General features: G+C 43.4%; 1 protein-coding gene across 2 annotated transcripts in view; it reads left to right on the top strand.

Annotated features, from left to right (window-relative positions):
* LOC135391123 (ubiquitin carboxyl-terminal hydrolase 24-like) overlaps window positions 1-19,252 on the top strand; it is a 36,686-nt gene that overhangs the window by 11,048 nt on the left and 6,386 nt on the right. For both annotated transcript variants that reach the window (XM_064621222.1, XM_064621221.1), the window contains exons 24-50: window positions 135-233; window positions 722-829; window positions 899-1,015; window positions 1,084-1,169; window positions 1,627-1,711; window positions 1,807-1,980; window positions 4,006-4,187; window positions 4,265-4,412; window positions 4,487-4,646; window positions 4,710-4,868; window positions 6,297-6,507; window positions 6,635-6,696; window positions 6,844-7,026; window positions 10,182-10,284; window positions 10,390-10,534; window positions 10,637-10,797; window positions 11,227-11,490; window positions 12,098-12,236; window positions 12,336-12,455; window positions 13,557-13,750; window positions 13,807-13,946; window positions 14,665-14,812; window positions 14,895-15,120; window positions 18,048-18,151; window positions 18,232-18,342; window positions 18,417-18,510; window positions 19,007-19,132. In XM_064621222.1, coding sequence (XP_064477292.1) covers window positions 135-233; window positions 722-829; window positions 899-1,015; window positions 1,084-1,169; window positions 1,627-1,711; window positions 1,807-1,980; window positions 4,006-4,187; window positions 4,265-4,412; window positions 4,487-4,646; window positions 4,710-4,868; window positions 6,297-6,507; window positions 6,635-6,696; window positions 6,844-7,026; window positions 10,182-10,284; window positions 10,390-10,534; window positions 10,637-10,797; window positions 11,227-11,490; window positions 12,098-12,236; window positions 12,336-12,455; window positions 13,557-13,750; window positions 13,807-13,946; window positions 14,665-14,812; window positions 14,895-15,120; window positions 18,048-18,151; window positions 18,232-18,342; window positions 18,417-18,510; window positions 19,007-19,132 — 3,849 coding nt within the window. The remainder of the gene's footprint in view (window positions 1-134; window positions 234-721; window positions 830-898; window positions 1,016-1,083; window positions 1,170-1,626; window positions 1,712-1,806; window positions 1,981-4,005; window positions 4,188-4,264; window positions 4,413-4,486; window positions 4,647-4,709; window positions 4,869-6,296; window positions 6,508-6,634; window positions 6,697-6,843; window positions 7,027-10,181; window positions 10,285-10,389; window positions 10,535-10,636; window positions 10,798-11,226; window positions 11,491-12,097; window positions 12,237-12,335; window positions 12,456-13,556; window positions 13,751-13,806; window positions 13,947-14,664; window positions 14,813-14,894; window positions 15,121-18,047; window positions 18,152-18,231; window positions 18,343-18,416; window positions 18,511-19,006; window positions 19,133-19,252) is intronic.

The following is a 19,252-nucleotide window of genomic DNA, read 5'->3' as shown; positions in this document are numbered from 1 at the left end:
TCGTGTTAATGCAGATACTGAACAGTTCATTGTTTGAAAAAAAAAAAAAAAAAACCTGAACTTTCGAACGATTGAAAAATTCTTACTCTATGTTTCATTGTCAAATCAGCTAATTTAGCCAATTTTCTTTTCAGTGCCACAGCAATGCTAGTGTTGGTTCAATGAAGAAAAAGGTCGCTCAGCTTTTCAAGCAGACACCAGGAAACCTTCAGATTTCTGTGAACGACACCCAGGTAAAGAAAGAACTTGATAGCGTGTGCAGTTCAATTCCTACCTCGTACTGGCACATCCCCCGAGCTCATTATTATTATCATTATTCTTTTTGCATGTCTTGTAGTAAGTAAGGTGGAAAGTCTTGAGACATAGCCTTTTTCTCCTCATATTTGCCCGACAAATTCATCCTTATTGACTGGGTATATTACTTGCTGTACTACTATGTGTCCAAGGCAGGTGTGTGCCCTCTATCCCCTCTACTGTTCATACTCTTTTTCTTTTCTTGAAATATTTATCAGACCGAGGTCGATCCCCAATGGGCATCATTGGAGTGTGCCCAAATATTTCAGTTATAACAACATTGTATGCTTGAACAGTTTCCTTTCCTTCACAGCTGCACACATGTTAGCATGATACACCTTGTTTATGGCATTGGCGCTTTGTGCGAAATAAATGCTAACATACGTGTCACTATAAAACATAGTCTGTGCGCACAAACAAATTTCAGCTGCCATGGAGCGACGATCAGAAACTTCTGTCCCAGCTGAAGCTCACAGACGACCAGATCATACACGTGAAAGTGACCGGAAGTGGCATCGTCAAACCTTCACAGATTGTAAGCAAGCGAAAAGTTAATGAATTAGTAATGAATCATAATCATCAGCCACAAATGATTATTATTCAGGAGGAATGTACAGTAGTTCCCCCGCCATCAGCACAAGCTTCCTCAACATCCACCGTTGCTTCGGCCGCCGCTACTGCATCACCTTCTGCGGGACAGCAGCCATTTTATATTGAGCAGGTACTGTTGCCACGTATTGTGTTGATGACTGCATGCTCACACTGGATTAACTTCTGATGTAAATACAGGAGAAACTTCTTCCCGGTGTTGTTATATCAAGTGGAGGAAGCGTATTCAAGATGCTCTACCATCTAGCGAGCACGGATGATTTGAAGTAAGGACCCCTTTTAATTAATATGGCTGTTCAGTTGAACGACAGTTCAGTGCAATCCTGTTAAATCGAACTCGAAGGGGATAGAGGATTTGTTTGAATAAAGCGGTGTTTTGAGCTAAAGGCAATCACTCTGAACCGAGGGCCTGAGGCACTGGAAGCACAAACTAGCTGCACCGGGGATTCATCACGGCTTGCTAGACCTTGCCGCACATGATGCCGGAAATATAAGACGCTGCCATCTTGTGGGCTCTTGTTCGAAATCTTGTTCGAAGAAACTGTTATGCACGTTTGAATTACAGTGTGCTTTTCTCGTTCAAACCATGATGGGACGGCATTTGAAAATTATCCGGAAGATCACATTAAGAGGGTTCGAGTTAAAGGGATTGAACTCAATCATGTTGCAGTAAAGGCTTTCAGAAGTAGGTTTCTAATCCTTGCTTGATCTTAAACCATACAGAATAGCTCAACAGGTACAGACGTTACTCGACCTCATCCCTCCAGACCCAGCTGTGATAGACTCACTGGAACAAGCCTGTTCTAAAGTATGTGTGCTTTTGGAAGAGCCTGATTATGCCATATAGTGTTGGTAGTGGTGTCCCATACATGGAGGTTGTACCCCACAACCCTGTTTGTTTAGGCGTCTGCGCCACCAACACCACCCGAGGCACCTGGGAAGCTCCTGGGAAGCCCTCGTAAAAATCGTCCCTCCGTCGCGCAAGAAAAGCCTGAAGGTCCACACGAAACCCTGCGAAAGTTGTTAGATCCCAGCTCTCGAGATCTGACACCATTCCGTCTGCTGTACAACTTACAGGTCCGTCAGCATCATCTCTTTCTCACAGAATGATAACTTAACTGAGGAACTCCAAGTGACGTCACCGAGTAAATGTGATACACTTGTAAAATCAGACACGTGTGACATTGACAAAATTGACATATGTGGGCATTGTGTACTGAACAGGAATATTGTACTAAATTAAATAACTTGAGTAATTAGGTAACATGAAATTAAAATTTAAACGAAATCATAGTAACTAGGACTGCGTATACACCGTAGAAATGGAACTATACATAATAAAAAATTGTATGAAAAAAATCTACTTGTCTGAACATTATGGTGTCAGTGCTGTTTATCTTGGAGGTGATTTTGCCCTGACTTCTGAGCACTTTTATCAAATTTAATTTGCGAGAAGTTGAATTTTTCCAGTCAAACTCTGAAATTTGCCAAGTGAACCTCACGTTCTTTTTTAACAGAAACATAAAGTGCATGCCGGATTTACCCCATTCTGTCGCAAAATACATTCACTACTACGATGGTAATAGCTGGAAACAGAACTGCGAACGCCGTCGTTCCGAGGCGCGCAAAGTGACGGCTGCGCTCGGATCTGTGAAAGAAGTGATGCGAGGAGGCCGTGTACCTGCCCTTTCACTTTTCCATTTCCAAGCCTCTGTCGATAATGGCAGCATGGTTGCAATGCAAAGTTACCTGAAAGAAGAGCGAGAAGGAAACAGGAAAGGGTGGGTGACCGTTCTTTTTGCGCCACACCCTGCGTTAACTTGACAGAGAACTGAGCTCGGCCCACACTTTGCATTTATTTATTTTTTTTTCAGGTATTACCAAGGTACATAGTAGGGAGTGTATTTTGCAATGTTATAGGGTAAATCTGACATGTGCTTTCTGTTTCTGTAAAAAAAGACGTGAGGTTGACTTGGCAAATTTCGGAAATGAATTGGAAAAATTCAGTGTCTCGCAAATTAAATTTGATAAAAGTGCTTGGAAGTGATGGCAAAATCTCCCCCGAGATAAATAGCTTTTGCCTCATAATGTTCAAGCATGTAGATTTTTTTAAATATGATTTTTTAATCACGTTCGGTGAAACACGCTGTAGTACATACAGTGAAACCCGCGTATAATGATATTGAGAGTAATCGCGAATTCCATCGTTATACGGGGTACATCGTTAAACGAGGGCTGACCTAAATAGCGCGTCCCCGAAAAGTCGCGCGCCACCCCGCGTGTAGCAAAAGAAAAAGAAACAGGTGCTAAAAAAACGCGAAGCTGTGTAACATCGCACTGGCTTGGGAAAACAGCGACCAGAACCCGTGGAGGGAACCAGGGAGCATATCAGGACAACTTCTGGCAACACTACACGTCACCATTCCGCAAGTCGGCTTCACCTAACGCCTGCGTGCTTTAGGAGAAGCTCGCTTTAGAGCACTGTCACGCGACTCGCGGGTGGAAAGCACGTGCTAGGCCTTTTTGAATCATCTCGCGAATTTCAGCATCGTTGACCAAATACGGAGACACAAAAGCGTTACCACCTACCTCTTTCACTGACAGTATTGGAAAATGAACAGTCGCTGTTTATTTTCTTGCCTCAATTTTTTTATTTCGGTTAAATTCTTTTGATGTGAATTTCGGATGATACGAATTTTTTCAGCTACTCCGTGAGATTCGTATAATCGAGATTCTGCTGTATCTTATCGCGGTGAAAATCGCCGCGAGGTTACGCGTACGGGACAGTGTCCAACATCGTTACACGAGTACTCGGAACCGCGGTCTCCATCGCTGTATGCGGGTCGTTTCCCCATAGAAACAATGTATATTTTGACGGTAAAATCATGAACCATCGTTTTACGAGGGATATCGTTATACGCGACATCGCTATCCGCGGGTTTTACTGTATACGCAACGTGGAGTTTAATGCAAGTTTCGCCGTGCTTCTGCGAAGAGTGTCCATATTCAGTGTTTCACTTCGTGAGATAGAAACTGTAAATAGTTTTTGTTGTTTCCTTCCCAATATATTCTTCCTCTTTTTTTTTTTTTTTTCTGGTCCAGATTTTAAGTGCCAAACTTATGCCAGCAAACCAAGACGTGTCGTCGAACCTGTTTTGCGAGAATTTCCTCAAGGTTGGAGGGCTCAGCCACATACTAAAAGTCTTGCACAGAGATTCATTTCATCCCGACATGGACTACAACGTCCGTCAGGGATGTTACTTCACCGCATTGCAGATTGCGAGGTGCGTTGTCACGCGTCAGTGCAGTGTTTCTCATCAGAGGCATTCGGCAGAAGCTTAATAGTAAGCGTTTCGTTCAGGTTCCTGATTTGTGGTCAAAACGCCCCCCAGACGCAGCAAAACGCGCTGCCCACGTGTTCGCCCGTGAAGCCCACCACCCCCAAAAAGGTCCAGGTGGACCTAGCTCTGCCGAGCACCACAGTGTTGCCAGCCGTCAATGTTATAAAAGTATGTGCGGCGTTCTTACTTGTGCTTGCGGAGTCTCAAACCTCTACATGAGCTCATGCCACTTCACCATGCAGACCATGAATCTAGAAAGTCTCGAAGAAACCATCGACTGCATCCTGCGCGTGGCCTGGGCCGCAGCAGCGGGTCGACTTCAGCTGGCGTCTTTCTCCCTGCCGTCTAAAGAAGGGAACCATTTCAGTAGCACGGGACATCGCAGCCGGCAGAGCAGCACCGGTAATCTTGTGCCGTGACTGCGCAGAACAAAGGGAGGCCGATGTATTGCTGTCTTATGCGTAGGTAGCGGAACAAGTAGTGGAAGCGATGGTGAAATTTCTCCGGGATTGCACGGAGGTGTTTGCGTTGGACAGAATGCCATCGACCGAAGGGATGTGCTTCTGGCACAAGAGGCTCTGGGCTTCCTGTTTTTGTGCCTCGAACGCAGAGACGATGCCCTCGGTAAGGAATTAAAAGATCATGGTCAGTCAAACACAGGGGCAGATCCAGGGAAGATACTCGGGAGGGGGGCACTAAAAAATAAAAGAAAGATGGTGGGGGGGTTTGCCATGTAAGACGGCGAGCTGCTGCGCTTTCATTTCACACCAGAACTTTATTTATGATATACATGTTGCAAAGCTTAGCAAGCTGTAGAGGAACGCCACCATGCGGCGTGTGCGAAAAACTGAGCGTGCGGCAGGAAAATCTGTCTGAATGGGGGGGGCCCCAGATCCGCCCCTGGTCAAACATCAATCTGGATCAAGAGATCCAACCTGGAAGCGAAATTTTTAGTCTGTGCACAAGAGAAATAATAGTGTGAGCACACAATAGGTTACCGTATTTACTCGAATAATTTGTGCAGTTTTTCTCCCCAAAAAAAGTCGGAAAAGTTGGGGGTTCGTTACGATATTCAGACGACGCAAAATTTCAAAATTTTAGCATGCTGGTCATATAGGCTCTCAGTTGAGTCGATATTCATGTTAACACTGCATTGCGCAAGCGTGAAATACCACGCAACCGCCGACGGCCGGGAGGCAAAATGCCGGCCCACTACCGCTCGGATACCGGTGAAATACGTCGAGACGCTGCTGGAAGAGCCGTAAATCTGGTTCAAATCGGGTGCAAAAGTACATTTTCAAGTGGAACATTAAAAAAAAAAACTGTCGCATTTTTGATGAACACAAGATGTGGAACAGCCACGTTGAACGTGCAGTGCATAGCATTGCAGTGCATAGCATAGCAGTACATAGCATAACAGTACACAAGTTAGTTTTCTGGTTTTTTCAGGATTTACCCCAAGGGACAATGATGTAAATCGAGGAGTAAGAACGGGTTTTACCGGCACTATATGCTCAATGAACTCGTACTTAACTTTCATGCAAGTGGGCCCTGATTCTATTAATCACATCAACAAAACTTGTCTGAAAAGTGTGACAGGTCAGTTCGCAATTGTAGCTCCTAGACTTCACTGGGGAACAATATAGGTAGGATAAGGTTGTAAAGTCGGTCAATTAAGAAGATTAGCCAATGCGAGCCAAACTAAACCTAAGCTGAAACAACTTTTGCCATCTTCAACCTCTTCTCTTGTGAGAAATGTCTGAAGCTCTAACACATTAATTACAATAAGAGATTTTACTGTACCGATCAATTAATTTGAAATGACATTGCCTTGCTTTATGCGGGCAGAAATATTTTGTGCACTTGCTGCGTTAGAACTTAGTGTTGGATGGATACCTGCGTGTGCCAAAGTGACTAGATATATAGGTTGATGTTTTATTGCCTCTTGGTTGTTGGTAGCATACAGGAAAACTGCAATTTCATCTGTTGCGAACGTACAGCATTCTGATACCTGCGGTGCCTCAGAAATATGGTATTGTTTCTTTCATGCAGAACATTTTCAAAGCCTCGCATGTGTGCGAGACTTTGTGCTCGATGTATTGCTTGGATCAAGCAGCTCGGATGTTCGAGTGACAGCGCGTGATGGCTTGCATAGGCTTAGCCGCATGTCTGTTACATTCAGACCATTTCTGCTACAACTTCTGTTGCGAGCTCATCTCCCTCTGTGGGTGTCATCGTGCTGCACACGTGGGTGCAACCAGAGGTGAGTCCTGCAGCGCGGTCATTTATGTCTGCCAAGTGCAGTGTAGGCATCATTTACAAAATTACAATTGATGTAAAATTGCTACCTGTTTTCTCGAAAGCTTACTTTGCATGACTTCATTCTACAGACTTCTCGGACAGTGCGTCGAATACTTTGACTTGGCATGCCGACTTCTGACTGACTCCAAAGGTCTGTGATGGCACTTTGTTAAAGCATGGCTAGCATTGTTAGGCTTTGCAGTAAGCTGTGTCCCTTCAATATTTTGCTCTGGCGTAGTTAACCGAAGGCGCTGCTTTGTCCCATGCTCTTATGTTTTGAGTTTTCACTTCCTCCTAGATGATAGGCAAGGCTTGTTCGTGGATGTTTCACAAATGCTCGAAGACGAGATTGCCTGGCTCCATAGCTTCTCCCCATCGGAAAACCTCAGAGATCAGGAGACTGATAGCACGCTTATGACAGGGCATTTCAAGTTTATTCGCACACTAATATTTTGCAACGAAGATAGGAAGGATGAAGTCGGTGAGTGTTCATGTTCTGTACATTGATGGGTGGTCGTGGTGGTTTTGATGAAAAATATGTCTACCCTGGTGTCAAACGGCAGTCTGGTACAGCATGAGACTGATAGGAAATATGTCATTTAATTATCTGTTGTCAGAAATGCAAAATTGCAAATTCCAAATAGGCCACAGCTATTTAGCAGTGCAGCTTACGCCATGCTTTGCTGGCGGCAATGTCTTGTATTTCGCCTTGACTCGAGCTGACCTTGTTAGATGCAAGCATGAAGGGTTGAAGTTCCTGTGATGCTTTTGCACCATCATGGGCAGGTTGATGACTGCCAAGCAGATGACTTCCGAGCGTCGTAACCAAGGTGTCGAACCGCAAAAAATACGGGTTCGGTTCGGGTTCGGGTTCGCGTTGTTTTGATTTCGTTCCGGTTCAGTTCCGGTTCGGCCACGCCAAAAACCGAACCGGTTCGCAAACCGGTTCGCAGCCCCGAACCGGTTCGCGAACCAGTTCAACGCTTCCGTTTTTTATGTTCCCTAAAACTGCTTTTATCAGGAAATGCGTGGCTAATAGCTTACTGCTGTTGTCTGCATTGACGTCTTTAGCGAGAGAAATAAGAAATGGATGAACACTTATTGCAAATAGAGTCCACGCTGATGAAGCGGTGTTGTCCCGCTACTTTCTGTTCCCAAAATCTCTTTTTCACATGCACAGTGCCAGCAAGATAAACTTAAAGGAAGCCTAATAAGATGGACAGTACTTGCCGGCACACTGCCTTCGCAGCGTGAATCGATCTGAAACCGTACTGAAGCATGTCGAAAATAAGCCTGCCAGCCTTACTCTGTCCGAGCTCACAGCAGTGTACTAGTTAATCCACCTCACAAAGGCAGTGTATCACGACACAACTGCACTACCAATAAGCAGAACCACATTTACTTTTCAAACCACGACCAATCAAACAGGCACCGTCCTGCGTACGCTCCTTCTCCACTTCTCATGTTTCTGACTTGTTTAATTTTTACTGCTCACGTGTAAAAAGAAATCTTGGGCGCTTATTTGATCACATATTCGTCGTGTAGAGCATAGGTGGGGAGTAACGCGTTACAAAGTAGTGCGTTACCGGTAACGCGTTACATTCGAGTAGTGAAATATGGTAACGCATTACATTTGGGAGAAAAGTAATGAGTAACGTAACGTCATTACATTTTTAACAACTAACGCGTAACGGCGTTATGCGTTACTGCGTGTTCGGGAACTTGAAAGCTTGAGCGAGGACCGTGCCTGCAGAATCCGGGAAAATCCCCGATTTTTTCTATCCATCTTCAACAATGACAAGAAGGTCACATCGACACCCAGGAAGAACGCAAAAGAAGGGTTGTTGACCTACCCTGGTTGAGGTGTCACCTTTGTTTACCACCTCTGTTTTTCACTCCCTCTGGTATTTTTCGGACGAATGGGGCAAAAGTGGCAGAAGAATAGCCTCTACCCTCTGAACAAGTAACACGTACCAAGGACTTGGCTTTTTGGATTTGTACTGTATGAGATAAAAGGTCACCGTCTCTATCAACCTTGATTAGGAGCACTCACTGGTCATTAGGCGTCCTCTCAGCCCAACGGGCGAAGCTCACCGATTAAAAATTTTGAACATCAACTACTTCTGCGTTGCAATAAATCGTACATGTAAGTTGTGTTCATGCGTGACCCTTGTTTGTGCCCAACATTGCTTGTATTGATTTTCGGAATGCACTTATGTGACTCAACCAAAAATGGTACATATTATAAGGACAACTGGTCAAGTAATGCAAAAGTAACTGCATTACTTATCAGAAGTAACGGCGTTAGTAACGCGTTACCTACTACCGCAACAGTAACGAATAACGTAACGCGTTACTTTTCGAAAAAGTAGTGAGTAACGGTAGTGCACTACAAAATAAAAGTAACTTCCCCACCTATGGTGTAGAGCTACATAACTGGCCTACTCCATTCCTGTTGCATTCGTCCGCGTGGCACCTCGTCTCTGAAGAGTAGACGCCGCATCACCGCGTGCGTGGGGCGCCAGCCGCGGCGCTCACAAAGACAACTGCGCTTCAACATGTTAAAAAGATGCTGAAAGTATACTTACTATACGTCGTCGTCTGACTGCTAGGTGAAAATTTCTGAAATCCATGATATAGGCGCGTGATGATCATATCGATGTGTCTTCGTTCGGGGATAGAGAGGAACTCTTGTGCTGACTTTTATGTCCGAACTGTTTTGTTGCGAACCGGTTACCGCTATTATTTTTTATGGTTCTGCTCCGGTTCGGATTCAGCAGTGTTCTGAAAATTTCGGTTCGGGTTCGGTTCCGGCAAAAATAACGGTTCGTTACGGTTTTCGGTTCGGGTTCGGGTTCGGTTCGACACCCTGGTCGTAACGCTCCTGCCTCAATTGTGAAAGTATTCATTCGTTGCTCATGCATAGAGCCTTGTTTTTTAAGCTTACTCCAGGTAAAACCTGCTTTTACCCCTGATTTGCATCATCGCCACTTGGGGTAAAACCCAAAAATCCCTGAAAATGAACTTGGTAAAGTGCAAAGTCAGCCATCAATACAGGGATTTGAAAATGCTAAGTACTGCACATTCAGCAAAGTTTTTTTTATACCCCAATTCTTTAAAGACATAAAACCCGAAAACGCAGTTACTATCATGAGAAACGTGTGGAACGGAAAGCAATGAGTTATGCCATCCTACAGTACAGCAACATTCGAACATGACACACGTAGCTAGGATTAGCAAGCCTTTGACATAGAATTTCACTAATCTCGGTCGTTTATGTGACTTGAATGTCCTACAACACATTGTTGTTGCAGTTTGGTGTGGGACTAAATAAATAAAATTTAATGAAGTAGAACTAAGTATTAATTAATTATTAATACATTGATAATTAATTAGAAATTAATTATTCATTTAATAAGATAAAATGATTTTACTAGACTAAAACTCGCCAAAGTAAACGCTGTGCCCGAAACCTTGCAGACCCCTCCAATTAGAGCGCCTGCTAATTCTTTTTTCTTTTCATAAGAGGAGTTCCTGGAAGTAAGTGGTTAAGAACTGAGAGCTTCAGCAAATCCGCTACTTACATTTATCAGTAGGTTTAAAAAGAAGTCCTGAATTCACCGGTTGTTTTGGCAGGTAAAAGCCTCGTGGAAAGCCTTTTGGAGTCGTACTTGTTTCCTGCCTCGCACCTGGTTGAAAGAGGTGTGAAACATGGTCCATTTGAAAACTTCAAGCCCAAGTGAGTTGTACCTCATTCATTTCATTTCACAGAGTGCTGGGTGAATGCAAATTGTATACATCACTGAAATCTGTCATGCATCCGTACCCTCTACCTACAAAACAGATGCTCGTTAACTGAGTCTCGTATTGCTGCATTTGACATCCTGGTGGAACTTGCCAAGTGCTCTCCGAACAACCTTGAAATGATTGTAAAGTGGCTGGTTGAGAAACATCACAGGTTGAAATCTGAGCTGGTGAAAGAATTTGAGGTTTGTGTTTGTCCTTGTGGTCTGCAAATTTTATCCGTTGATATAGTCATGGCTACCACCGTTTGTTTGTGTGCTCATTTTGCTTGTCTTTCGTCTTTTCAGTATGAACCCCTAATTGCTGGTCGTGCACCAAGTGGTTATGTTGGGCTGAAGAACGCTGGTGCTACCTGCTACATGAACTCTGTTCTGCAGCAGCTTTTTATGCAGCCGGGGTTACAAGAGGCACTGCTCTCCATTGATTCAGACAAAGTTGAAGAGGAAAGGCAAGTGAAGACAAAACCAAAGTTAACTTTAAAACGCTTCTTCCTTGCATTAAAATTAGCTTATACACATGGGTGCCGCCGCAGTTTTCTCCAGGGGTGGGGGCAGAATGTTTTGGGGTGGTGGTTTTCACGTTACGGGATCTGCATCTAATTCTGTGTGTCAACTGCACCCGCAACTACATTGTATTGGATCAGAACCCCTAGTTTTTGGAACGTAGAGAGAAAAAAGGGTTGTGTTGCAACGGCAATGTCTACTTGCTGAAGCCAGGGAGCCTCATTTAACCTCATTTTATGGCTCCTGAAATGGGGCCCAAATTTTGTCCAACAACCTAAAAAAACAACAACATAAAACCCAGAAACACACAATAAACAGACAGATGAATCTATGATCTATGAATAGGTGCGGTAACGTAAAGTGCATATTTCCAGCTTGCTATACCAACTACAAACCGTCTTTGGCCACTTACTGGAGTCACAGCTGGCTTATCACGTGCCGGAAGCCTTTTGGCGATGCTTCCGCCTGTGGGGTGAACCGGTGAACGTTCGCGAACAGCAGGACGCTTCGGAATTCTTCAACCATCTTCTTGACCAAGTGGATGAATACCTGCAGAAGATAGGCTGGGATCCTCTTTTCAAGCCCTTCTATGAAGGACTATTCTCCGACCAGAAAATCTGCCAGGGGTGTCCTCACAAGTGAGCTAGCAAGCAGTGTCTTCCATGCATGCTCACTGTTTATGGATCTAAATTTTTAATCTAGAATTTACTTATTTTTGATCGCTTATGAGGCCAAGACATAAGTTTCGTGTAGCATTTGGTTTCACGTAACGTTACGGTTTGGCGAGGGATTAACTGCATTCAATGAATGTAATTAGGCTAATTTTAATTATTAATCTAGAATGACAGTTGAATTAATAAGTTAATGTGCAATAAATAAAATTACCTAATTAAATTTATTTAAATTAACTAAACTTCAATTAATGTAATTAGTCTCATTTTAATTACTAATCAAAAATGATAGTTGAGCTAACGATGAGTTAGTTTATACATAATAAATAAGATTAACAAATTGTTTAATTTCACTTAAATTTTAACTAAGTTAATTAAACTTAATTTAGCTAACACAACTAGGCTAATAGTAATTATTAATCTAAAATGGCAGTTGAATTATACACTAATGAATGCACAACAATAAAATTTGCTAATTAAATTTAACGTAAAATGTAAATTCCATGCCCAGAGCCTAATTGAACTAAATTAAATCAAAACCTAGTAAATGAAAAAAAAAATCATTATTTGACAGGTATGAGCAAGAAGAGACCTTCCTTGCTCTCAATCTTCCAGTCAAGAGTCAAAGCTTGAAAGAGTCTCTTGATCAGTTTGTCAAGGGTGAACTTCTGGAGGGAGACAACGCTTATCTGTGTGAGAAATGTGGAGAGAAGGTATGACTATAGATCACTCATATTCGCCTAATGTCGTCCAGAATTTTGCTACTTTCTTGTTTGGTTGCACACAACATGTCCTGCTTTGATGTTGTGCAGAGGAACACAGTCAAGAGGACATGCATAAAAAAACTACCTCCTGTGCTAGTTATCCAACTGAAAAGGTTTGGGTTCGACTGGGAAGCAAACAGAGCAGTGAAATTCGACTACCACTTCAAGGTAGCTATATATCATATTTATGCAATCTCATTCTTGTATTCGAACAGTGCACGAAGACACGGAAAAAGGTGAACACTTGGTTGGCGCTAAAGAACATAGTAGAAGGAGCCGAGCAACCTTGTGTGAACTTGAAGATGGCAGCTCGACACTGATCAGTCGATCAACTTGGTGCTGATCAATTTTTTGCACATCGAAGCCAGCATTTGCCTTCCGATATACAAGGTGTTTCAGTACTGCCAAGTAAAAAAAAATTAATAGAATGGCACACTGTGGAAACATACGTAATCCATGACATTTATCTGGGGGGAACTTTTGTTGCATACTGCAAGTAATCAAATCAACTTTTAGTTGAATGAAATCAAATTTCTTTGATTGAACTTGGAAATGTGCCGAACTAAGGTAATGTTTCCTTGCCAGAATCTGGGAAACGCATTGTGGATTAACCCCAATCCATCACCAAATGTGCTACCTAGTGCAACGTTAACAGCTGAAAAAAAAAAAGAAAAAAAAAGAAGCAAAAACAGGTCCGTGGGAAGCACAGTTGTCGTTGATCTGTGCTCAGTTCTCCATCAAGAAGGCCATAGACCTGCCCTTTCAATTTCTCCATTTCAACGTTTTGCCTCTAATGACAGCAAGGTTACAATGCCACTTATCTCAAACAACAGGGGGAAGGGAACAAAAAGAGCTACAGGCTTCTTCCGCCTCTTCTTGCGTTACCTTGACTCAGAACTGAATACCCGTTCTTTATGGATGTATCCATTGGATATTTTTTTTTATCCATTGGATATACGAATCCTTTTTTTGTGTGTGTGGATGTTACCTCTGCATTATGCAGCATTTTTTTTGTGGTGGATTTGGGATAAATCTGCTATGTGCTTCCTTATTCTGACAAGGAAATGTAACTTCAACTGGCAAATTTCAGAGTTAAAGTTGTGAAATTTTGCTAAAAATTACGTATGTGGTGTGTAATTGGCCACATACTTGTAGTGCATGGCAAAAGTTTACTGTAGACAAAATACCATTGACCGCATAATTTTCAGACAAGTAGATTTTTCAGACCTTTGTGACACACTTTATATTGCAACTTTCTTGGCATTCTAGTTTCCATGGTCGTTGGACATGTCCCCGTACACCTATCAAGGAGTTGTGGAAAAGGAGCAGCGTGGCTCCGCCGGTGACATGCCGGACGAGGTCTTTCGGAGGCCGGCCCCTGCTCACTACGACCTCTCCGGAGTTGTGGTGCACAGTGGTCAAGCGAGTGCTGGTCACTACTATTCATTCATCAAGGAGAGGAGGTTGGAGAGTCTCTACTTTCACATGGGCGTGCTTATGTTAACTGCTTCCATTGCAGAAGCGACCCCCAATACACTGCGAAGCGTGGCACATGGTACAAGTTCAATGACACTACAGTAGAGGAGTTTGACCTGAATGATACCAGCATAGAAACAGAGTGCTTTGGAGGAACTTACAAAGCTAAGGTTTCTGATTCAGGTGTGTGCAATCAGAATGGGTATAAAAATACAATGTATGTAATATTTTGTGCAGTCAGACGCATGCGTTTCATAGCTTGCCATAGCAATTAAATCAATGCACATTAATCTAATTGCTTATGGACTGTACCCTAGTGAGAAATGCCTTTGCATCATGTAACTGCTGTACAGGTGCAAAAATATCGGAATTCTGAATATTGATAAAATATCTATATCAGAAACATAATGTCAATAAACATGGATTAAAATATCAATTTAAAATATTGATGTTCACAAGAAAATGTTCGGTATCTTATCTATACACCACAATACTTGCAAGAAAAGTACAGTTACTTTACCGATATTCATCGCTATTCAATGAAATATCGATATTTATTAAACATCGATAACATCAGTTGGGAACAAACCGATGATATCAATGCAAATACATACATATATATGTATTTTTCCATCCCTAAACTGTGGCCAATGTATAACTCAACAAAATGTTGTGTTCGGAAGTGTGGCACATTGAAAGGGGGTAATGTGATGGGATAGTCGGTGCTCCCGAAAAATCACTATATGACTGGTAAGGATCTTTTTAGCATAAAGTACATGTTTGTGATTGTGATACGTTGTGAAAGAATAACCTGCAGCATTGTTTCCTTGTGGTCTGCTGGACCTTGATTGACATGATTGATGATTGACATGACATTGATATTGTGGTCTTTTGTTGTCAGCCTCCTGCTACCCAGAAACAAGGCAGAGACACTGGAATGCATACCTCCTGTTTTACGAGAGACAAGAAGATTCCCGCACGCCTAGGACTCCCCATAAAAATATGAGGAGGTTCTCTTTCAGAAAAGAGGGCAAAGAGCCCAGTGCCAAGTGAGTAGAAAATGTTCTTATCAGTCCTTCATTCAGGCTGTACGTGTGAGCTTCCCAGCTATATTCTAACTTTACCCGAAAGGAGTGCAGTCCGTCGAACACCAAGTGCTGGAGCAAAGCATAGGGACAGTTTGAGCCAGCTAACCCAACTTGTGGACCACAGCGAACGTCAGGGCTGGTTTCCGCCCTGCATGCCTCCGCACATCGAGCAGCTGGTGCGTGAAGAGAACCTGCTTTTTATGCGAAACAGGGATGTCTACAATCCTTGCTACTTTGACTTCATCGCAACACTGGCATCCGTAAACTTGGTAAGTCCATCACTTGTAAGGCCGAATCAATGGACCTTTTTCACAACGGCCTATGCGCATGACCTTGAGGTGCCAGAGAGGGTTATCTCCGTCTTCACTAGATGGCGCCGTATGGGGACGACAGAAGTGGAGACCAGTGGGGAGACCGCATGAACGGCGCGAGCTCGTCGGTCCCACTCCGGTCCGGTTTTGATACTTTGTACCACGACCTACCAGACTATAATGACCATGTTATAATCGGCAGTCCCTATGAGGAGTCCGTCCGCATGATCCGCTAGGGGCGTTACTCATCGACCCGCGAGATCTGTATCATGAGTGGACAATGGAAATTTGAATCTTGAACGCGCAGAAGCGGACGCACGACTGCCGTAGCAGACGACAGCAACAGCTCTTATGAAAACGCGTAGAATGATGATAATCAACGTTAGAAAGAAGCATCTCCCGTGGGACATCCACAGCTTGTACAAAAATACTAAGGTAAGCTGAAGTACAAAGCATTGCAGAAACTGAGGAAGCAATAGGCGGGCCGATGAGTAGCGCCACCACTAGCTTCTAAATGCGGTGCTGGGAAGGGGTGCGTATGACATGGTCGTTATAGTAGGCCGTGCTTTGTACTACCCACGCGGATTTGTTTTGACATCCCCCGATCGTGGTTCACTGGAGAGCGGCTAGGATACGATGCGTATGTGAAAAAGGTCCATTGCCGGTAACCAAGTGGGGCACGCTTCTTCAAAAACACAACTGTGGGTTAGATGCCAAGAATTGCAAAGTTATGTTGCTTGCAAAATTGCAATATGATAAAGTAATATGTATGAGTAAAAATAAATATAAATATATATAAATATAAGCAAAGTAAGTATAGTAAAGTAAAATAGTATAAAGTTGCTCGTTAAGCCCAGTTTGTCATTTTCTGCAACCGGTTTTATTCGGTAATTGGCAGCACAAAGACGTAGAAGGGCAGTCAGTGCCGTAGTTGAAGAACACAAAGACAAAAAACACTGAAGACGATCGTAGATTTATGAAGGTACAAGCAAGAGCCTGTCCTATAGGGGTCGTGCGCTAAAGCTTTCGAACGACACCCGCGCCCCCACTAGGCGAAAAGTGGGTAACCTCCTGGTACCTGCCGTGCAGCCCCGTACAACCGCATCTATTTTGATCGCCGTTCGGAAGGGTTGAAGTTAGCAAAAGCTGGTTACGACACTGAGACAGTGATACAACAACGGTCAGGTGGCTCGAGAGACATTTACCTTCATGTTTTGTGAATGGATTCTGGGCGGAAACGGAAGAACGGCAGCTGTTGCTGCGCAGTAAGTTGCCACAACAACAGGGCTTCCGTCAAAGAACCTGCCATAATGTTTTATACTTTTCCTTTAATGTAATTTAAATTTAACGCAATTTAAACTTACTGTAATTTAGAAACTTGTAAGTCAACTATTAGGTGGCTTATGCTTGTTCCTCAGAGATTTCTTTATCTTCCTTTTTCTTCTTTCTTTCTTTTTTTTGTGTATATTGCCTAAGATTTGACAGCATATTTTCCTGTTTCCAAGGATATTTGGAGCAAAGCAGAAGCACACGCAAACGAGCGACCAGCCCCATGTCAGAGTGGCAGTGCCGTGTTTGCAAAGAACGGTGGAGCATAATAGTACCGGGTTATGTGTGGTTTTATTGCACATTATGTGTGCGATGGGTTCAAGGAGGTTGTGTAGGGGTCTACGGGCTTTACTTTGTCTGCTTCGATTGCAAAAACTAATTTGAATATAGTCAGCCCTCGATTTGTGAACACCCTCGGTTCCCTGAAAAATCGTTCATAAATCGAGGGATTCATAAATCGAAAACTCCGTTAAGTGAGTACAATCGTGCAAATGGAACCGTATTTCCGAGTTGGAATAGTGTCTATAATGCAATATATTGTGTAATTTTGCTTTTGGCCATGCGTTCTGCTGTAATCAATCTCACAAAGAGCAGACGTTACCGCATTCACACTCTGTTCATTATGCAATGCTAAATTGTTTAATTTTGCTTTGGACAATGCCTTCTGCTGCGCTAATTTTGGAAATAAGAGATGTCCGTACATTCGCACTCGACTGTTCTCGGATTTCTTCCGAAGACTCCCTCGCTTACGGCTTTCACGTGTTTTGCATTCCGGAGTAGGTTTACTTTCTTGACAGTGCTTCCACGGAAGTGGTCTCGGAGGTCAATGGGAGGAAAGCCGCCATATAAAACACGCGCAACCATCACTACACGTACGCCGTGGTACTGTCCCAAACGTACCAAGGCTATGAGCGCCTTCCTGGTACCAAGTCAAAATGCACAGAGTCACCATAGAGGGCGCGCACAGTCAAACCACCGGAGCGCCCTCAAGCTAGCGCGCGGTGCCTATATATAGAACTCCATCTGTTGCCTTACTTTGTGTGCTGGAATCCCTTGTATCATGTTCTCAGAGTTCAACAGACCTTAGATGAAAGATGAAAGTCACTGAAAAGGTTAGCCAGCTGTAGGACTCGAACCCACATCTTCTGGATTACCGGTCCAAGGCTCTACCAATTGAGCTAAGCTAACATGCCTTCTCAGCGACTTCCAGGGTGCGTCATCTGAAGATGATCTGAGATGACGCACCCTGGAAGTCGCTAAGAGGGCGTGTTAGCTGAGCTCAATTGGTAGAGCCCTGGACCGGTAATCCAGAAGATGTGGGTTCAAGTCCTACAGCTGGCTAACCTTTTCAGTGACTTTCATCTTTCATTGTTAATTTCTTAGGCAATTTGAGGCCTTGTATGTATTTGTCCCTTCTATGTTGTTCCAGCCTCAGAACATCAGTTCTCTCAAGACCTTAGATGTTGGGATGAGATTCACACTTTTTCTTAATATTAAAGAGGGAACATTGTGTTACATTTGGGTGGGAACCTAATGTCCTTTTTTTTTCCTTACAGGAGTGTACCTCCCACCCAAAGTACGACATCATGATGGTACAAAGCGTGACACTGATGGTGAACTTCTTCATGAGCACGTACATCAAGTACAAGAGGAAAGAACAGTAAGACGACCTCTACACATTTGTTGTCTCCTGCGTTTGTCGTTCCAGTAACACCAGCTAATTCTCGTGTGTTCCTCCAGTAACGCGGTCACAGAATGGATTGAATGCATCGGGACAATCATCCGCCGGAGCCCTGCTGCAGCCGCGTGGCTGCTGAAGTATTTTGCTGACGCTGGCCCTGGTCTTGCAAAGTAAAGGAACCGTCCACTTTTTGTGGCCCATATATTTTAGCCTTATCCTGAAATGTGTGTTGCTCTCGTTCTAGATTGTACCTGCTTGAGTGCCCCACCAAAGAAGTACGCCACACATTTGCAGATATTCTGGAGAAGACACTGGTGCTCTGTTATCAGCTGGAAGATGTAAGCATGCTTTAAGTGATAGTGTTGCTCATTATGCTTAGAACCTGAAGTTTTAGGGTTTTACCCGATTCTTCCCCGAATTTGCACCCCGAATTGAATGTTCACCCTTTAGGGTGAAACCCGATTTTTACCCGGCAAATTCCCCTCACTGGGATGTCTGTAGGAATGCATTAACTTACTTGTTTGGCATCAAATGCAGTTATGTCACCGTTTGTACCAAACCATTACAGTTAGTTTGAGCAACTGAGCCCGATTTCTCCCCGAATTTAGCATACTGGGAGTGTTTTCACCTGAATTCGCATGAATTTAGTGCACATGTTTATTTACCCGATTTTTTACCCCCCGAATTTAGAAAAAGATATTTCCCGAAAACTTCAGGCTCTAATTATGCTCATTCGCTATACTGATGCAAGCCACATGGAATTGTCTCCGATCTATTTTATGCCTAAGAATTTTAGTATTCACTTACGAAGCTTTTTTCCTGTATCCATTTCAGCCGCAGACGCAGCATGACATGAACTGTGTTCTTGGCAACCTGGTGAACCTTCTAGACCAGGACGTAGCCAATAACTGTTGGCACTCATACCAGTATTTCAGCCTTCTCAACAATTACTCGCAACTTGTGAGTGAAATTTGCACTTGCGTACTATACTTCTGAAGCAGCAAAATATACTTCTTGATTTGATGCAGTGGGGATTGCATATAGTCATCGTTGTGTATAGTACAGAAGGGAATTGTAACG

This window comes from Ornithodoros turicata, chromosome 4 (assembly GCF_037126465.1).
Source record: "Ornithodoros turicata isolate Travis chromosome 4, ASM3712646v1, whole genome shotgun sequence".
NCBI classification, from domain to species: Eukaryota; Metazoa; Arthropoda; class Arachnida; order Ixodida; family Argasidae; genus Ornithodoros; species Ornithodoros turicata.
This window is presented reverse-complemented; position numbering and strand designations above follow the sequence as displayed.